This window comes from Channa argus, chromosome 11 (genome assembly GCF_033026475.1).
Source record: "Channa argus isolate prfri chromosome 11, Channa argus male v1.0, whole genome shotgun sequence".
In the NCBI taxonomy this organism is placed as follows: domain Eukaryota; kingdom Metazoa; phylum Chordata; class Actinopteri; order Anabantiformes; family Channidae; genus Channa; species Channa argus.
The window spans coordinates 18,948,191-18,967,651 of record NC_090207.1 but is presented as its reverse complement, the minus strand read 5'-3'; the positions used below and the strand labels follow the sequence as shown (position 1 = coordinate 18,967,651).

General features: G+C 39.9%; 1 protein-coding gene across 3 annotated transcripts; it reads left to right on the top strand.

Moving 5' to 3' along the window:
• Window positions 1-701: 701 nt before the first annotated feature.
• Window positions 702-19,391, top strand: LOC137135672 (rabphilin-3A-like). 3 transcript variants are annotated; one of them, XM_067520085.1, is made up of 18 exons: window positions 702-995; window positions 10,218-10,307; window positions 10,432-10,443; window positions 10,680-10,805; window positions 10,947-11,076; window positions 11,230-11,313; window positions 11,399-11,567; window positions 13,184-13,363; window positions 13,481-13,663; window positions 15,257-15,336; window positions 15,476-15,550; window positions 15,958-16,067; window positions 16,183-16,309; window positions 16,401-16,457; window positions 16,564-16,718; window positions 16,811-16,892; window positions 17,048-17,144; window positions 17,240-19,391. In XM_067520085.1, exons 2-18 carry the CDS (start codon window positions 10,234-10,236, stop codon window positions 17,368-17,370), a joined length of 1,872 nt encoding a protein of 623 aa, XP_067376186.1. In that variant the 5' UTR covers window positions 702-995; window positions 10,218-10,233; the 3' UTR covers window positions 17,371-19,391. The 3 variants fall into 3 exon arrangements, with proteins under 3 accessions (XP_067376186.1, XP_067376187.1, XP_067376188.1); XM_067520086.1 differs by lacking the exon at window positions 10,432-10,443; XM_067520087.1 differs by lacking the exons at window positions 10,218-10,307; window positions 10,432-10,443.
• The last annotated feature ends 70 nt before the right edge of the window (window positions 19,392-19,461 follow it).

Below are 19,461 nucleotides of genomic sequence, written 5' to 3'. Positions count from 1 at the left end.
ATGTACTGTCTTGCCTCGGCCGTAATCCTCTTGTGGGTGTTGGCGTGGCAATAATAACTACTATACTATCCAAAGTATTGTCACATAGAGGGTGTTCTTTAAATTTATGTACTGACTGTTTTTGTGATACATAGAATCATATCATATAAATATATATAATAGGGCGAAAGTAGCGCATGTTAACCTTTGTTTGATGCAGCGAACACCTAATGCATTAGATGGCGCAGTGTCCCCACACTGAGAGTAAAAGTGGAGGTATGCTCTGATATTAGAATTTCACTGGATGTTTCTTGGACATTGAATTGTTTCTGCAAAACAGCATTAACAGCACATATGGCTGGAAGGAGATTGCGTGCAACTTGTATTAAAATATAGCCTAGGTATCAACACTTGTTTGCTGCCTGGTAGGCTTTGTATGGTGCCATGGTATTAGGTGATTTAAATAAATAGCAAAAAAAGCAAATTGACTCTTAAAGATAAAAAATAGACACTCAACTCTACTGTATTAAAAAAAACTTTGCATGCAAATAGCAATAGCAAAAAACTTAAGAAAATGCCCTTTTGTTGTAATGGGTGTGTTTGTAAAGCGCATTTAGCCTATCGTAGCCAGAAAATAATCTTGTGATAGTGGCTGTGATTTCCTGTTTAGACAATGAAGCAAACTTAGACACTAAATGCGCTGTTAAAGACACAACTGGATCAGGTGATGACTGTCCACCAGTGTTTTCACTTCAGATCCAGGGGTTTCCTTCTCAGGTGACCAAGGGCTTTCATCCTCTACACAGGGTAGAAGACGAGTTCCCACGCATCGCGGAGATCCGCTGTAACTGTTTCTCCCGGCAGAAAAAAAAGACTGGTTTTGGTTGTATGACAGGCTCCATGCGCAATGACTGACTCTGTGGTTGGACCTAAGCGCTGCACAGAAATTTAGTCCGCATCATTCTCTGGCAGCTCCCTGAGCGAGAGGAAAGAAAGAGGCAGTGCTGGGATCTCAGGTAGGCTTTACGATCTCCTTCGAAGGATTTTTAAACATATTGCATCCTTAACCTAAAATCACTGTGAGGTTATTGCGCTATTGGCCAGTGAGTCAGTGCAAAAGAATTTCAAATTTACAGGTTGAATGAATGCAGCATTTCATTCACAAGAGAGGAACTGGAAATGAATTCTTACGAGGGAACCTATTTCATTGCCTGTATTTATTAATTTGGTGGAGCCCCTTTTCATGGTCTTTATGAGCCTGTTACTCAGAGTCATCTGAATCAAAAGGGAAGATTATTGAATGTGTGCAGTCCTTTCAGTATGCACTAAGCTGCTTTTAATTAACCTAGGCCTTGTGAGGTACCAATTATGTAAATTATCATTTGATTGATTCCTTTGTTTTAGTGAAAAACATCGCTCTGCAGCAGAATGTTCCTGTTATTCATGCAGAGATCTTTAGAGAGCAGATTGCTTTCTTGTTTTGAATTGTTGCACTGATTTACTACAACATGCTTTGATGCTATGTAGTATCAGTTTCTTCAATAATGGCTGATAAATATATATCTTGGTCCATTTATGTGGATTATTATTTAAACCCTTTCAAGATTAATTAAAATACCACTGGTAGTTGCACCCCTGCAACAGGGGTGCTTCTTGTTGCAGATCTGATTCAGGAAAATGGATCTGGTAAGTAGTGTGGGAGATTGGGTGGTTTCTGTCCCTGGGCGTTGCTGCAGGATTTTTAGGAGTGCACACTGGGGCTTGATGTGCCTGTGGACTATGGGGAAAAACATCAGTGATGCCTGCAAATGCTGATGTGGTCAGGGCAGCTCTCAATTCCAGCAGTGCCACAGGACAGATAATTGTGTCGCCTACATGTGTTAACTGCACTGGGCGGTTATTACACTTGGATTGTCAGAGCAGTGTGTGTGTGTTGTAAACATACTCATTGGACCTGTCCAGGTCATTGCTGCTGGTGTTTGTACAGTAGGAAGACAGAAAAACAGAAGCTGGAAATCCCATCTCCACCACGTTCAACTCCTACAGACCTGAAGCATGGGGATTAACTGGGGGAGGGGAGAAATGACTGAATGAAAAGTCTGAGAGATATCTGCAGCTGCCGTCTCTCACATGAGCAACTAGAGTAGTGATTGGATGACACCCTTACAGTAGTACCTCTCTCTATTCCCCTGTGTCCCTGCCAGCCTCACAGTGTTTTCTGTGCAGAGAAAAAGGCAGGTGAGAAAGAGGAAAATTGTTGACTAATGTCATATTAAAAAAACAAAAACTAGAAATGGTGTGCATTGAAAAAAAGGTATTTGGGGAAAAGGAAAAAAACATGGGATGATGTGAGCAGTCTGCACACTACCTGCATTATTTAAAGCTAAAGGATAAGAGGTGACTGTACCCATAATCCCTTGTCTACAGGTTGTCTTCCTTTCTAACCACGCCGTCATTCTATGAGTGTTGAGTGAACCATTTAAGTCAACTACATGTTTTCTGACAAAATGCAACTGCATTTATTCCACTGACACTGATTATTGCAGTGATGGCCTGTTCTGCATTGGCATGGAAATTGGGTACAGATACAGACTACTACAAACAATCAGACTGGTAGACACACATGCACACACGCACACATACACACAGCATTTAATCATTCTGATTCTCGTCTTCTGATCTTGCTGTTACCATGGCCACAGTTGGTAAAGGTGCATGACTCTACTCTTTCTCTGTGTGCTTCACAATCCATAAACAGCACTTAGATCCTAAATCATATGCTGTACTCTGCATACCTGCTGTTTTGAGTGTATTTTTAAAAAAGTTAAAGATGTCCTTTTTGTGCTATTTGTGGCTGATCTTCAGAAGGGAGTGGCTTCGTCCTCAAAATCCCGTCAGATCTTTGGATGAGAAGAAACTCACTGGCGCTTTCTGAAACTGGTGATTAAATGTGTCTAAAAACTGTGGGGTATTGGAAACGAAAAATATAATTAATATGGGCTTTTACCAAAGTTCCCCAAAGAGGGAGAATTGCAAGGGAGAACCTAGGCCACCTTATATTTAATTGATTACAATCACTCTATATACTGTACATATATTGTAGCTGCAGTAATTCTCCCTGCCCACATGCTCAGACTGGCATTTAATTCAATAAACTTTACATTTTAAGCAAATACCCCCTCTTCCAAAAAGGAGTTTTTGTTTTAAAACTTGGGCCAAACCTACTGCAGCCTTTCCAGACAAATACAGCTTCTTGTTTGCCAACAGAGCTCTGCTAGAAGCACTCGGGGACATTGTACCTGCTAGTTTGCTGGTGGGACAAGAGACAGGAGGGAGGATCACATATCAAGCAGCTGAACCAAACCAGATCTTCAAAGCAGGGAATCATAGCCTTCGCACTGAGGAATTTATAGGAAATAATTCATACTGTCTTTACAACAGACCGTTACTGCACTGATTTAATGGCCCTGTCTGGCAGCACTTGTTTCCCTTAGATAAGACAAGAAGAAACTGAAAGAGCATGACTGACCAATGCATCAGGAGCTAGTTCTAAAAGTCCCACCTCTTACCTCTTGGACATACAAGGATGAATTGGCACAGCACATTTGCAACCTACTACAGGCAGTTGGTGGAGTGCAGCTAATTTTGTTCTTCTTACTTTCATAATAAAAGCTCGGAAAAAGAAACAAATCAAATGTCTGAGGAAACGATTAGCAGACAGTTTTCTGCTATATGTGAGTATGATTAGTGGAAATGAGAACTACAGTATTGGGTTTATATGGGATGCTAATTTAATGTCTGCTGTGTTGATTTAAGAATGAAAAACTCAGCAGCCACCCCATTAAGTCATGTTGGATAGAGCCAAAAGTGATAACAGCATGATAGCTTGTTGGTCACTGGATGGTCTTTCCTGTTTGTCCTCCAGCGTTGCGGGACCTGGAGCCATGCCTGCCTAGAGGATGTAGTTGTGTGTATTTGAAATGGTGCAGCAATCTCACATTTGAGAGGTGAAGAGTCCTCACAGATGGTTCCACAGATGGTCCCTGTCAACACCATTGTCTGAGTGAAAACATGGATCATTTGTCAGTGCCACAGACCAGAAATACCAAAAAACAACCATACTGTTTCCCAGATGCAGTTATTTCTCAATCTGTCTGACCATATTTGATCGTCTTCATTCCAAATTCACTCTTCTAAAACAACGTCTGATAGAGGTGCAAGTACATCAAACATATAAAGCGCACTAGTCTACCTTAAAGGAAACTTACAGAGCAAAAAGCAATGATGGTGGGAGTTGTAAATAATTAAGAAATGCTGAGTGATGTTTTTCCCCTGCAATAGAGGGTTTCTTGGTGCAGTGCTTTAAAATCTTGGCAAGGTCCAGGCCTCATTCTGTTGCTATGCTGGCATCTCACAATCTACTACGGGGGATGGATGGAGTTGTGTCATGCAACTGTAAGTGGGTGGCTACCTCGTGTTTTGTGGTCCTTCCTATGCTGTCTCTCCACACACCCTGGTGTGTGAGCACTAGACATCAGCAACTGAATACTGTGGAATGTGAATTCACAACACCAAATAATTAAACATTCCTCTAGGTAAGAATTTAGGGGTTCTGCAAAGTGATAAAAATGTAGGAAATATGAATATATGTGCTAACTCATCATTAGTTAGACATTTTACTCAAAACCATAGATATTATTCTTATAGGGACCTCAAAGAAAACCGTAGGATCCCCAGAAGACACAAGTATCAACAAGGAGTCTGTAAAACATGTTGTCACAATCCATCCAATGGATAAGAGAACTTAAAACTGCTGGTTCTAGATAAAAAATTAGGAGATTGTCAAAGTCACCAGATTTCATCCTCTTGAGACCACAAATGTCTGTTGATGACCATCCATAGTGGTTGAAATATTCTAGTCTACTCCAAAGTGTGGAACTGACTAACCCAGAGATGTACACTGACATTGATTTCTTCCCAGGGCATGCAAAATTCTTCTTCTTTCAAAAAACGTTTTTTCTTTTGGACTTACTTGGATTAGGGCCCATTTAGTTGGGTGTGGGCTAGTCTTCTAGATTTCTGGACTATACAGCTGTGGGGGTACGTGTTATGACACTGAACTTTCTATGAAGACTCTCTGAATTGGCTTTGAAATTGGTTCTGACAACGCCAGCTCACATGAGTGTGAGGAGAAGCTGGTTGTTCTTTCCTATGACATGCATCTTACATGTGATTCAAGGTGTTATTAACTAATTTATATCTTTTAGAACATTTAAATGGACGTGTGCACCTGACTCATAACTCAACAATAACAATATTACTCATTAATGGGCTTTGCATTTACGATCAGACTGTAAAATAAAAATTGTGTTAAATTCTTCGTTACAATCATACAAAGCTTGTGCTTATAATTATGAATAAGTTGTCGATTTATAAATTGAGATAGACAAACAGCCAACACAGGTGTTTATTTGTATATTAGAGAAACTTGAACACTTTCGAAATTCTATCCAAAAGATTGGTAAATCGGGCATCTAATATGTTCTTGGTTTATAGTTGTGAATGAAGTAGAGATCCAAAGGAAAAAAAAAATTTGTGCTCACTGCTCAGGCATGATGTTCCAGATCACCACAGGACTTGAGTTGAAGCTGTAGACCAGCCAAGACTTTGCTGTCTGAGGATCTCAGGCTGTGTTCTGTTTCATAATACCTCAAACAATGTGAGTTACTGCCAGGCCAGATGGCAGAGGAAGTGTAGTGAGAAGGAAACAAAATATGTTGTTTTCTTTCTGTTATTTAAGCTTAAATGTACTGTAAAGTATATTTTACAGTCAATTTTTCTGTTTTTTTGTTCTCTTCACAATGATTATTTTTTATAGATGAATACCTCTTTTAGTGTTACTTTGGGTAGTCATGTTGTTTATTTCTTCTCAACTTCATACATTATGTATACAGAATCACAAAATGCAGTATTTGCCTAGTAATGCGCAAGTCTTAAAATGCTATAGCTAAGCACTGTGAAAAATGGTGTGGGTGCTCAAGATTATTAGGTCTTAATAGGAAAGAGCACAGTGTGTTATACAGTAGCCGATAAAAAATTAATGGTCATAGCAACGGGAAAAATGTGTATGGACCAGGGTTATTAAATCATTGGTAGAGTGCATATGAATATCAGCTGTGACATATAGTTTGGCTCGGCCCCTTGAATAATGGTTTGATAGAAAATGCTGATGTGTGGGTCTCTGCATGGCCAGTGGTGAGGGTTAGTGGCAGCTACAGCAGAGAAGATTAAGGCGACTTCCATTACACCTAAGTACGTTTTTTAGCCTGAGGCATCAAAATGAGCATGGAGGCCTGATGAAAGAAGAACTAAATTGAAACCAATTGTGGGACTTGTGCATTGATTTCTGATTTTCATTAACCCATTTTAAAAATGTCCTTCTTAAAGGATGGCAAGGGAATTGTTGCCCTGGAATTCAAGTGATGCGCTACATAGTGTTTCACTGTCATTATATTCAATACATTTACAAATAGGACACTTAGCAGAGTGGACAAAGACAAATAAATGGCTCAGATGCTGTAGCACTGTTTAAATATGGTAGATACAAACGGAGCCAACAAAGCAACACTCGTTTATGAAGTGCAGAATACAGTTCTTTTCAGTGCTGCATCTATCTATTATCTTAATTATGTTTTTAGTTTTATTAGATGAGTTAATGAATTGTTTAATTTGTTAAATATTAGATTAAATAAAAGGCCAACACAACTCATTTTTCCAGATTGCTCGTTGTGTCTAACCACAGGGCCCCAGAATAACAAAAAAAGGAAAAAATAAAGAAAAAACAAAATCAGCAAATCCACACATTTGAGCCCTTTGATAACTAGTTTATAGATTAATCCATTTTATATAAATGTATTGATTGAGGACAAATTTGTTAATAATAATAATAAATAATAATAATTTGGCAAAACATGCTTGTTTTTTTTTTTTTTTAACTCACGTCAGTACAAGAAACACGATTCTCCGCCCTGTATTAGCAACAATCCCATAAGCTCTCAGTACCATATCCTTAATAATCCATGTTAAATGCGTCAGTCAATGCCCACCTGCCTTACTGTCAACCTGCCTGCTTGCTTCAGTTCCTGTATCAACAAATAGCAAAATCAGCCCTAACAAGGTGCTCTTATTCAAGACTTTTCCAGTCGTATGTTCTGCAGTGATGAGTCATGCACCTGCTCTTAAAAGTCTTATAGCAACAATCATCTTTGTAGGTGCCTGATAAGACTTAACAGGAAATCTCAGCAACTACCTTTTAAGTATCCAAGGAGAATGCATGCCTGTGTTGATAAAAATAGATGTGTAGGGTGTGCTCTGGGAGTTGTGTATGTATGCATCTCTGAGGATGTACAAATTCATATTGTATTGACTATCCTCTGCAGGGCCTGAGAAGGGGACACATATGTCTAAATTTGTCCTCTCCACCTCCAAATGAAATTCTATACAGGACAGATCCTACTGGGTGGATGACATGTGATGATTAGTCAATGCTCTCCCTCTGGTCTTTTAGTTGTCATCTCACACATGACCTGTTACTAGTCATGCCTGGTGTATTTGTAGACACTGTTGAGTGGTTGCTTGCATATCTTTTGGCCTTCACATTGCAGACAGTTCTGTCATCCAGGCCTTATGATATTTTGTATACAAAAAACACAGGAGGATATTTGCTGCTTTCCAGAGAGGAACCCACCACCTGACTGAGTCATCTTATATTGGAGGAAAACATGTACAGGATGACTGTGCACAGATGACGCAGATTAGTTGCTTTTATAGCCTCAACAGTACGAAGGATGTCTGTGGGTCACAGTTATGTCATTCAATATGAAGGTATAGGGCAGATAGGCCATTGTAATTGGCCTCGGAGTCCTTTTAACTCTACTCACTGTACAATAGATGACCAAGCATTAAAGCCTTTACTGACATTGTGCACGTGACCCTTCTTTTTCTGCATGCTAATTGAATTGTCACCTCCACATCTGTGATGCAGAATATCTTTCCACTTCACCAGAAACCTCTGAGTCAGTAATTAGCCAGGCCCAAGACTGAATGCCACCATCCCATCTGTTTCTCTCCAGGATGATCATGTTTGACAAAAGTGAGGTAATGCGTTTTAGCAAGTGAAGGAGGGCCATGCTTTAGAGCGTCATGGTACACAATCTATACTGTACAGTCATGGATAATGACTGAGCCGTCAGACGGCTGCTAGAAAATGGAAAAAGACAAATGCTCCCTGAAGACTGTGTTGCCAGTGTTGTCTGCGTGCAGTAGCATCAGAGGGAAAAGCCCACACCCAGAGTGTCTATTGATAGCACAGCGAATTTGTTGTTATTCTGCGAATCCTGCAGGCAGTGCAGCAACAGATTAGAGCGCAAAAGGTATGGAACCTGATGTTGCACAGCATAATAGTAGCAGCTCAATGAGGGACACAGTGCCCTCCCTTTTGCTCTGTCTTTCATTTTCTCAAAGGTTCTATCTATAGTGCTTGGTTTTACCAGTTTGAAAAGCTATAGACAGATGATTTTCCTTCTAGAACTGTCACTGTGTGTTCCTTTCAGTATCTCTCTCTCACTCTTCATTTCTTGCCCCATGACAATTTTTGATATTTGAGGCTCCAGAGAGGCTTTTAGTTCGTCTTGTTGCTCCTGGTCCTGACTGCTGGTACTTCCCCTCAGGACATACACTAGTGTATTCCCCTGGCCTGTGGCTGAAACATCCCTCCTTGTATTGTCTAGCAGAGACTTTGAGCAGCTTTAAGTCAGTCACACACCACACAATCAGCCAACATGCCCATAGGCACTCGTCCCAGTGATCTCTGTTGACATCGTCGTTACCGTGTCACTCTGTGATTAAATTTCGTTGTTGCTGCATCATATGGATAATGGCTTTGTGAGAATGTCAAACTGTTGACAGCACAAGGTTTCCCTCTGTCATCATTAACACTGGGCTGTGTTCTCAGCCTTTATTTCACTATGTACACAAACAACAGCTAAATCCCATTTTCTGTGATCGTGTGCGTTAACTACTCTGATAACACAGCCATCCCACAACTCTTCCTCAGAAACGGTGACTCTTCATTTGACTCCCCATAATGCCTGACCACACACCCAGTCCCACCCACATCACTGGGGAAAGAGTGTATATGATTGAGAACTGTAAATACTCAGACATCACTCTAGATGAAAACTTCAGCATCAACCATCATGAATAACCAGAAACACTGGAGACAAAGACGCTTAGTCATCTCTGCCAGCACAAGCTCTCCTCCTCCTGCGTTGTAGTATAATTGAGCAACTCCTGCTATATGGAACCATCTGTTTCTTTGAAATGTGTCGACGCACACATTGGAAGCAATTCATCACAGTTTCACTTACAGCTGCTAAAATAATTGGCGCTTTCCACCCCCAATTTGCACAACCTTATCTCTTCAGCCCTGACATGAAAAGTGCACATAAATTTAAATGACCCAGACCACCCACTTCAGCATCATTTCACTCCAGCCAGGAGAGGAGGTCTCACTTTGTCACGAACCCTTGTATCAATGTATGTCGGCATTGTTTAGGTTTTTATTTATTAGGTTTGTGTCATGTGTTTGCACTGTGGTCATTTATTTTTTATCTGTGAAAAACAGGCTTAGTGGGAGATGATGGAACAGATTAGGTTGTAAATTTGGCACCAAGAAATGTGATTTTATTGTCATTCGTTGCTGATACTTTATTACTATTTTAGGCTCGAAATGTAAATTCAAGCATGTAGTAAAGCAGGATAAAAGGATAATTACCAAGAATAACAGTTTCTGGAAATTGTTTTTGTTTATTCTAGTGGTTGTTTGGCTCATTATAACAAATTTAACCCGTAATAACTGTATGGCAGGAAAGGAAGGAAGTGTAGGAAGTTGCTTGTCAATTTAAGGTCAACACATTTCATGGTGGCAGATAAGTCAGTCCTGGCTCAGCTACAAATAAGTATAGAGGACAGCTAAAAGTGTGGACTCAAGACACATCATTCAGACAAAAAAAAAAAATAAAAATAGTTAATGATTGACTTTCCATTCAAACTTGACTAGTTCCATTTAAATTAAGAACTCTAAATACAGAGTTGGCTTCTTTTCATGCCATCTGTAAAAGATCATTTAAGTATGTCATGCTAATTTAATCTTAGTCCTACTATCTGTCCACCTGCAGGCTGCAACAGTGCAGCATGACCGATACAGTGATGAGCAACAGCTCGGATCACTGGGTGTCCAACGGCCGGCAGAGGAGCATGCATGCTACGTAAGTGGGACTGTCTGAATATTTGTTGTTGCTGTTTTTAGCTGTTTCTAATAGTGACAAGACCACTTTCTTTTGCCCTCCTTTGTTTTACCTGCGCGTCTTTGATATGTCATCTGTGACACAGTGATAAAGAGCAGTAAGTAATTAAACTCCTAATCCACCTTTGTTTATCTGTATGTTTCAGGCCTCTAACAGTTCAATAAGCAGTGTAATGTGCTGATGCTCTAAGTGCATGTTCGCTCAAACATTGTGTTTGCTCTGTTTGTTCAGTCACTGGAGTTGGCGTGTGTGTGCAAACGTGTGACTGGATATAATTTAGTAAAGTCAAAATCACAAGTGTAATCCCAACTAGAGGATATGTTTGGCTGACAGGACCAACTGGACCATGCAGCCAGGACCTGGTCCTGGTCCAGACCTCACAGATGAGGAGAAAGAGATTATAAACAGTGTGATCGCACGTGCTGAGAAAATGGAGGCCATGGAGCAGGAGAGAATAGGGTGAGAGACTTTAAAACAGTGATTTGTACAATATGAGCATTGTTTTTAACAAAATCACCTGATAGGATCTATGGTATACATTTAAACTTGTCATAATTAATGCTGACATTTTAAGTAAGATGTCACTCTGTACTTCTGCAGGCGCTTGATAAACCGCCTGGACGACATGAAGAAGACTGTGTGTGGAGATGGAGTGTCCCGCTGTTTGCTGTGTGGGGAGCAGCTGGGTTCACCTGGGGTCAGCTCAGTGGTGTGTGAGGACTGCAAAAAGGTAGGTAATGAATCAGCCATTTATTACAAGACCAAAAATTAATGTTAAAAAACACTCTTCTTCTGCAAAAACACCAAAAAAGCAAACAGTAGGTCGCAATGTACTTCTAGTAACTTTCTACATGGCAATTAATTTTTTTCTTTTGTTGTGTAGAACATGTGTACCAAGTGTGGCATACAGTGTAGCAGTCAGCCACGAGCTGTGTGGCTATGTAAGATCTGCACAGAACAGCGAGAGGTGAGTGGTTCAAACCAGTCAATAAATAAAACTGTTAGCTCCTTAAAAAACATGTAACACAACACATTATTTTCTCTTTTCGTAGGTTTGGAAGAGGTCTGGTGCCTGGTTCTTTAAAGGTTTTCCTAAGCATTTCCTGCCATCACCCATGCCATTATCCAAAACAAGAGAGGCAGGTGCCCAGGAGGCAGCAGAGCCTCAGGGGCCACCAGCATCTGAGCCCAGGGAGGCACTAACTCAACCCCAGCCCTCAGGTAGATGCAGCTTTAGTCTCCAGTCTTTTTCAGTCATTATACCTTTTTACATTTGGAACTTTGCATTTGGCCGTTTTTGATTGCCATAATAAATCGCTGTCATAAAAAATGGTGTCTCCCTTAAGTGAAAATCATAGACAGGCACCTGCCTCTAGCAGCAGGTTAGAGACAAGTTTTTAATACGTAGGAATCTTTAAAAGGGGATCTGTCAAACTACCTGAACTGCATGTGATGTTTCCTGGCATTTCCCATAGCATACTGACATTTGCGGACATGGAGAAGGTCATACTGTAAATACAACAAACAATATTAATAGAAGAGAGATGTTTTAATTTCTTTATATAGTTAGGCTTTCTGTCGTACAACATTTTGAACGTCTGTGGATGCTGTTGATTTTGTATTCAACTTGCAAAGTTAGCGATGGAGGCTCACTCAGAAAATCCTCACTAGTAACTTGACTTCCTAACACCTACCGTGAATTTATCATTCTTTTTTAAAACTACACATTCGTCAAATATTAATTGTAGTTTTAATTTAAATGTATTACTCATCCATTTAAACTTCATAACCCCTATTGATTAATTAAAATCATGTTTTTAGATTTTTTTAGCAACAAAACAAATCTAAATCTAAATCCAGTCATCTACAAAAATATTCAGACCATTAAAGCCACAATATGCAGCTTAAACTAGAGCCATGAAACTTGAAATCAATCCCATTGGCTCCACCTAGTCTTCACTCTCACTGCTTTGCTCTTTCTTTTAATGCCTGCTACACTCTGCACAGCCCTTCTTACATTAGCCATTAGCACATTACAGTATATGAGAATCCTGCAAAATGGTGGTTTCTTTATCTTCTTTGTCTTTAAAACCTCTACCATTTTGTAAATCTAGAGGCCACTGTGTTTTCCCTTCTTTCGTATATGTTATTCAGTGTAAAGTATATATTTTTAAAATTATATTTACAAGACAATAAAGTGTGCAAAACTTAAAGAAGTCTAATACTTTATAAAGTAACTGTATATAAGACATACACGTTACATATTTATGTGAATTTTAATTTTAGTCTAACTTTGTATAATTTTTTTAAACGCCAATCTTCAGTCTCCTCAGATCAGCACGTATACACTAGTTCACCTCTCATTGCTCATTTTCAACCATCAAACATTTTATCTAGTTCCCAAATTTGGCAGCATCGCCCACTGTTGCAGAGGCGGGGGATGAAGAGCTCAATTAAGCTTTCGGAAGTTGCCTGCTGGGGCATGGGATGGGCCTCCAGGTGGTGCTGGCATAATGGGTCACGTTGTATAATTTCACACTTCCAGCGTGATTACCTGCAGTGTCATTTCCCCATAAAATAGAGGGGTAGCTACAACACAGAGACAGTCTATAACTGCTACATGTACAGTTGGCTGCCACTGGTTGTTGTAGTGTATGTAGGTCAATGCCTTTTACAATGAAAAGCTGCAACGACAAAAAAGTATCAAGAAACTAAGGAGCATTACAGATTCCACTGCAGCAGGAACCTCAAGTGGTCTGATTATGCATGTCTCCATTACGTGTAGTGGGTCTGTGTGTTCACTCTATTATGTTATCCCCACTTATTTTCATGACCAGAGCCACGGAGCCGTGCTGGTTACCCACCTGTGGCCCCTAAACCATCAGTTGTGCGAATGGCCTCAGCCGGGGAGAGTCCCGGAGAAGTGGGGCAAGGCAGTCCAGTGGTGATGAAGAAGATGGTGCCTGTCCAGAGCTCCAGACCACAGTCTGCTGCATCAGCCACAATGTCTCAGCAGGGTGAGAGACGGCTAGGAAACACCCTTTAGCTCGTGTCCTTACAAACAGTTCCAAACATTACGCAAATACTGCAGCATAATGTTTTGTGCAGTCACACATGGTTGAATGTGTTTATAGGTCCAATGGCAGGAGATGGAGGAACTTACTCCTCTGGTGCAGTTCCTGTGGAGCAGAGAGCACCTCCTGCAGTAAGAGAAGACAGGAGGCAGCTCGCCGCCTACGGTGCTCTTCCTGTCCGACAGCAACCTCCCCCAGCTGAGGAAGAAGAAGAAGTGAACGACTATGACTCCGATGAAGCCAGTGAGTATACACCATCTGTCCATTCTTCTCATTAACCACGGTGGCTGGGGTGTCGACTTTAATTACACCCTGTGTACAGATGACATGAGAGATGTCTTCCACTCGTTTCAGGTAAATTCTAACAGACATGTCTTTTTAAAAATAAATTAAAGCAAATCATCACGCAGCATTGAATGTTGGGCATTGATGTCCTTAATTTGGCAGCTTGTCTGTCCCCTAAGGGATTCTGAGTCACACCATATTGATGCTTGATTTTAGTTTTTTAGTCTGCTGGTAATAATTCATATCTATAAATTGCTCAATAGCCCTAGCAAACAGCAATATCATTATGGCAGTGTCTATCGAGCTGGTAGGAAAAAGACAAATGACAAGCACCGTGTGTTACTGAACAATGAAAATCATTATCTGGGGAACTAAAATAGAGGAAGATGTGAATCAGGATGCGACTCACAAGATCAATACTGATACACAGCGTATGTAATCATGCACTTTTTTTAAAGACATATTCCATATTCCGTTTTAAATGAGAAGGGTGCTATGCCAATGATGTTCTGTGCCTGCAGCGTCAAACCGCCTTTATTCGCTCTCTGTGGGATTGGGTGTTAATTTATTTTATTGAGGTCTCAGAATATGGAACTCTGCAAATAATTTGAGATACACCAGTGCTAACAGGATAGATTGCGCTTGTGTTTAATCTAGTTCCCTGTGTTGGGAGTGAAAACGGCAAAACTCTGTAGAGTTGGTGAGAACAGTCAAATCATGTGCTGGTGACTGGTTTCAGTAGCTCAGCTCAATATTCTTATCTAAGTTTCAGCTCAGTCAGAGAAATTTGTTGTATCTTTAATAGAATAATTGAACTTTATACCAATGGGGTCTTTGTGTTTGTAATGAATTGAATCTCATAATCATTATTTGAAGTTTCCTTTGATCTTTGTCCAATACTTTGATTTATTTACCCACAATCCCCATTCCCAGCTGTGCAGTGCCGGTCCAAGCCCGGTAGAAATTGGGGAGGGGTGTCAGGAAGGGCATCCGGCGTAAAAGCTGTGCCAAATCAACATGCGGACAATGATCCGCTGTGGCGACCCTGAACTCAAGGGATATGCCGAAAGGACAAAAAAAAAAAGAAAGTCTCAATCTTGTTAATCTTGTTGAACACGGTGTCTTCAGAGGAGCAAGTAAGTGGTGAATCTAAGCCCAATAAAATTAAGAGTTATATGAGAAAAATTATCAAATGACATTTCTGTTTTTCTTTAAGCCCCACCAGCTCTGCTAGGCAGTGAATCTCCTCCAAAGAAAATCTGTGTGGGCAGTATTTCAGTCTCTTTCTTTCTTACCCAGAACTTTATTTTCTGAATGTCCTCCTCTGAGACTGAGTTTATTTGATTTCTTTTATATGCACTTGCTTTGTAACGAGATTCTTCTGCTGTTTACATATGATAAATAGAAGGATGTAAAAGTTTCATAAGTGTAGATGAAGCCTTTCTGTTCATTCTGGCCTGGTCCAGTTTCTCACTTGTGTTTACAAGTTGAGTCTTGTTCAAGAGATTGTCTCTTTAGTCTAATATCATTACTCTTCTGGGTGTCTTACAGCCACTCTGGGTTCTCTAGAGTTCAGTCTGCTCTACGATCAGGAAAGCAACAGCCTTCACTGTAGCATCCTCAAAGGAAAGGTACCACTGCTCTCCTCATTCTCTCACACAAATGGACAGTTATAATCGAGTGGTTTATGTTAAAAATGTCCTAAATTAAACTTGAGTCTATGACAATGTGATGGACACTCCTGTTCCTCCTGTGTCTGTTTCTGCTTAGGGACTGAAACCTATGGACTCAAATGGTCTGGCAGATCCCTATGTCAAGCTCCACCTGCTGCCAGGGGCTAGTAAAGTAAAAGACACACCTTTCTTGAATGAAGCTTTTACTTGTTATAAAAGACATATTACCTTAATTTCCTGTTAAGCAAAAAAGCCAGGGTGGTGACTTTAGATCCTCTGGGTTTGCTGAGAGGCCTTTCTGCTAGGTTAAGTCTGACACCTTGTGGTTGGAATTGTCACAATTATTCTGGCAGAATAAAATGGAATGATACCAACTAATTACAAAAAGTACAAAGTTTAGTTGAGATAGTTTATAAGCGTTTGAGTTGCAGAAAATATTTGACAAAAAACTGTACCATGTAGATACTCACTATGATTAAAATGGACTCACCACAGTCTCGTACAATCATCAGTGTCATCTGGCATCTTGCCTTGAAATACTTTTCATTTCCTTATCACGATCTATCCTTCATCTAATAGTCTAACAAGCTGCGCACAAAGACCCTGAGAAACACCCGCAACCCTGTGTGGAATGAGACGCTCACTTATCATGGCCTGACAGATGAGGACATGCAGCGTAAGACCCTCAGGTAGATGCTGTGCCTCAGACATTCACTAAGCAGCAACAGCCCTGTTTTTGCGTTTTAAACATATTATCCTCTAGTTACTCTTTAAAATGTGTAACTGTCTTTTGATTTTTCACAGGCTCTCTGTCTGTGATGAAGACAAGTTTGGGCATAATGAATTTATTGGGGAAACCCGAGTGGCGCTGAAGAAACTGAAGCTGAACCAGAAGAGGAACTTTAACGTGTGCCTTGAGAGAGTTGCCCCTGTTAGTGAAACTCAATTATAGTCCAACAATGTGTTGCTCTCTTTGTCTGAATCTCTTATTGGCCTGCTGTAATCTTGTTCCCCATTCACAGACGAAAAGAACTGCAACAGTCGGGTCAGCCAGGGGCATCGCTGTCTACGAAGATGAGGCAATGCTTTTAATTCTGAGCATGTCTAAACAAGACAGATTCCACCAAGTAGATGCAAATCTTAATATGAATCTCGCATTTTTAACCCTCCTTCTGTGTGTTTTAGCCAGGGAAAGATGGTGGAGAGGCAGAAGAGCGTGGTCGGATTCTGATGTCCCTCATGTACAGCTCCCAGCAGAACCGTCTCATTGTTGGCGTTGTGCGCTGCGTTCATCTAGCTGCCATGGATGCTAATGGCTACTCTGATCCATACGTGAAAATGTGGGTATAGCAGAAGGATACATTTAGATAGTAATTGTATGACTCTAGAAATGTAGTGTAATAGTTAGGTTCTATATGCATTAAATTTCCAGATGCCTGAAACCTGACATGGGAAAGAAGGGGAAGTGCAAAACACAAATCAAGAAGAGGACTTTAAACCCAGAGTTTAATGAGGTTTGTAAGAGAGTGAAAGGTGAAAAACTGCAATTACAGTCTGCAAAAAAATATATGTCTAAAATATAGGTTAATCCTTCTGTTTAGATTCTTTGCAACTCATTTTTGGTAACTGGCTTTAGAAATAATGAAGGAATGCTTTGAACAAATTTCAGGAATTCAGCTTTGACATCAAACACAGTGAACTGGCCAAGAAGACTTTAGATATCTCTGTGTGGGATTATGATATCGGGAAGGCAAATGATTACATTGGTAAATATTTGATCAGTGATGTTGCTTTGATGCAGTAAAATTACATCTTTGCGTGGTCACCACCTGCTTTTCACACCTGACTTTCTCTCTGACAGGTGGGTGTCAGCTGGGTATCACTGCCAAAGGAGAGAGGCTGAAGCACTGGTATGAGTGTTTGAAGAACAAGGACAAGAAGATTGAGCGCTGGCACACTCTGTCGAATGAAAATCCTATTGCTAGTGATTAACCACAGATCTAAAAGTTATCCTCCCTCCTTGGTTTGCATTCATCACCTAAGACATCTTTTTTGTTGTTGTTTTTTTTTAAATCTTCTTTCACTACCAGACCACTAAACTCACATTTGTCCTTTTCCTTGATGTAGTATATGCTTCTTACCTGTCTTCTTAGTAACAGTCTTTCTGCCTGTGCTGATACTTAATCTGCCTCTTGGAGAAATCATGGCATAAATGAATTAGAGATTTGAATAATGTCACAAAGACATCTGGCAATGAACAGCTGCACAAAGACCATCATGCCTGTTAGTGTTGTGATATAATACGCCAAACGTGGACACATTCTTTGATAAAGAATATAACATTTGAATTGCACTGGCACAGAACAAGAAAAAGCAATATGTTATAGCATATGTGGTCAGAACCATTGCTCAAGCTCATTAAAGCTTTGGTTGAGCTCGTGCCTGACCTTTATTAGACTGTAAAAGCACTTTTTTTTCATGTGATTACATCATGTTGTAGTGTAACTGTATCGCATGCCAAGCTACAGACAGAAGAAAACATGCAGCTGCACCTTCAAATATTTAAACTGTGCCCACTGTCCTGAAAATATTGTATATGTCAATGACGAAATGTTTACATACTGATACATTGCTCAGGTTAGGATAGACATCTGATAGACAGATGAATCATAAGTCAGTGGACCATGAGCTAGATGAATCTTTCATCAGTTGCTATTTATTTGTGATTTGCAGTTATAGCACCTAGTTAAATATTTTTATGTATAGTTGTTCTAGCTGTGAATTTTTTTAGTTTGTAGAAAGTATTAATTGTGTGATACGAAACACTGAAAAGTGAAAGACTATGTTTATTTTTCACTTCTTTTGTTAGTCGTGATGAGAATTGGCAGGAAAAAGGGATTCTCCTCCTGCTACCTCTAATCTTCTGAAGCTCACAGTTCACTTCGACACCTCAGAGGTTTTCTACTGCAGTGTTTACAATGAATGCACACAGCCAGGTTTCCCTAACAAATTTGGCTGCTCCAAGTGTCAAAGAGATAGGGTGAAACAAGTTAGGTCAAAAGTATGTGCAGCTATGCCTGCATGTACCATGCTCGTGCCTGGGGCAGCTGGGGCCGCTTTTACCCAACGCACCCTTTGCACAAACAAGGGTCCTTTTCCCCTCTGCCACACCCCAATCACTCAAGGCTTTAGTATGTGTTTTTCACCAATCACAGCAAACCAAGGAAAGCACACCTTACAAAGTGTAATGACCTCAATTTATATAGCTATTTGCAAGTTATTCCAGTGTCAAAACACAGACGAAAGAAAAAGAATCCTATGCATGAAATGTCTTGTGGTTCAATATATATATATATATATATATATATATATATATATATATATATATATATATATATATATATATATATATATATATATATATATATACTTTGTAAGAAATTAATGCTGTTGTAATTCCATTAATGTTTACACTTCTTCCTCATAATGTTGCCATATGAGGCCATGTTCTGCATGATTATGACTATGGTGTAATCTGATTAAACTGGTGTGATAGCATCCACAGGATAGACTGATTATCAACTGAGCACTTCAACAAAAGACTTAATCCAACTCTATCAGTAGCAGACATACAGTATAATATTGGTCTCTGCGTGGGACTTTCTGTGCATACACACGCAAAGCTCGTCAGTGTCTTAATTTCTCTGTACAGCCGTTCTGCCTTCCTGTGGCAGTGATTCACCCATCAGTAGCATCACACACTGTCTACACTGACCCTTAGATGATAATCAACATAAATTTGAATTATAGTTTTTTAAACGGGCTTCTTTCCGAGTTAAATCCATAGCTCTCACCTTTTTGATTCTGTCAGTTCAATGGAATGTTTCTTGGTTTATGTCTATTTGTAAATAGATACTGCATGGACTGGGAATATGTATGTTTGCAAATAACTTTGCATGTAAAACTTTTGCAGAGAGTTTCCACAGATCAATAAAATCTAATAAAAAATTAAATGTTTGCAAGAGCTATTAGTGAAAATGACATTCAAAATCAGCCACTCGCTATTTAACCCATTTAGACGCA

What these genes read in the sequence shown, in the direction of transcription:
- LOC137135672 (XM_067520085.1), top strand. Translation starts at nt 10,234, where the DNA reads ATGACCGATACAGTGATGAGCAACAGCTCGGATCACTGGGTGTCCAAC. An exon ending in GCCTTGAGAGAGTTGCCCCT is followed by an intron (nt 16,310 to 16,400) that starts GTTAGTGAAACT and finishes CCCCATTCACAG; the next exon opens with ACGAAAAGAACTGCAACAGT. An exon ending in GAAGGCAAATGATTACATTG is followed by an intron (nt 17,145 to 17,239) that starts GTAAATATTTGA and finishes TCTCTCTGACAG; the next exon opens with GTGGGTGTCAGCTGGGTATC.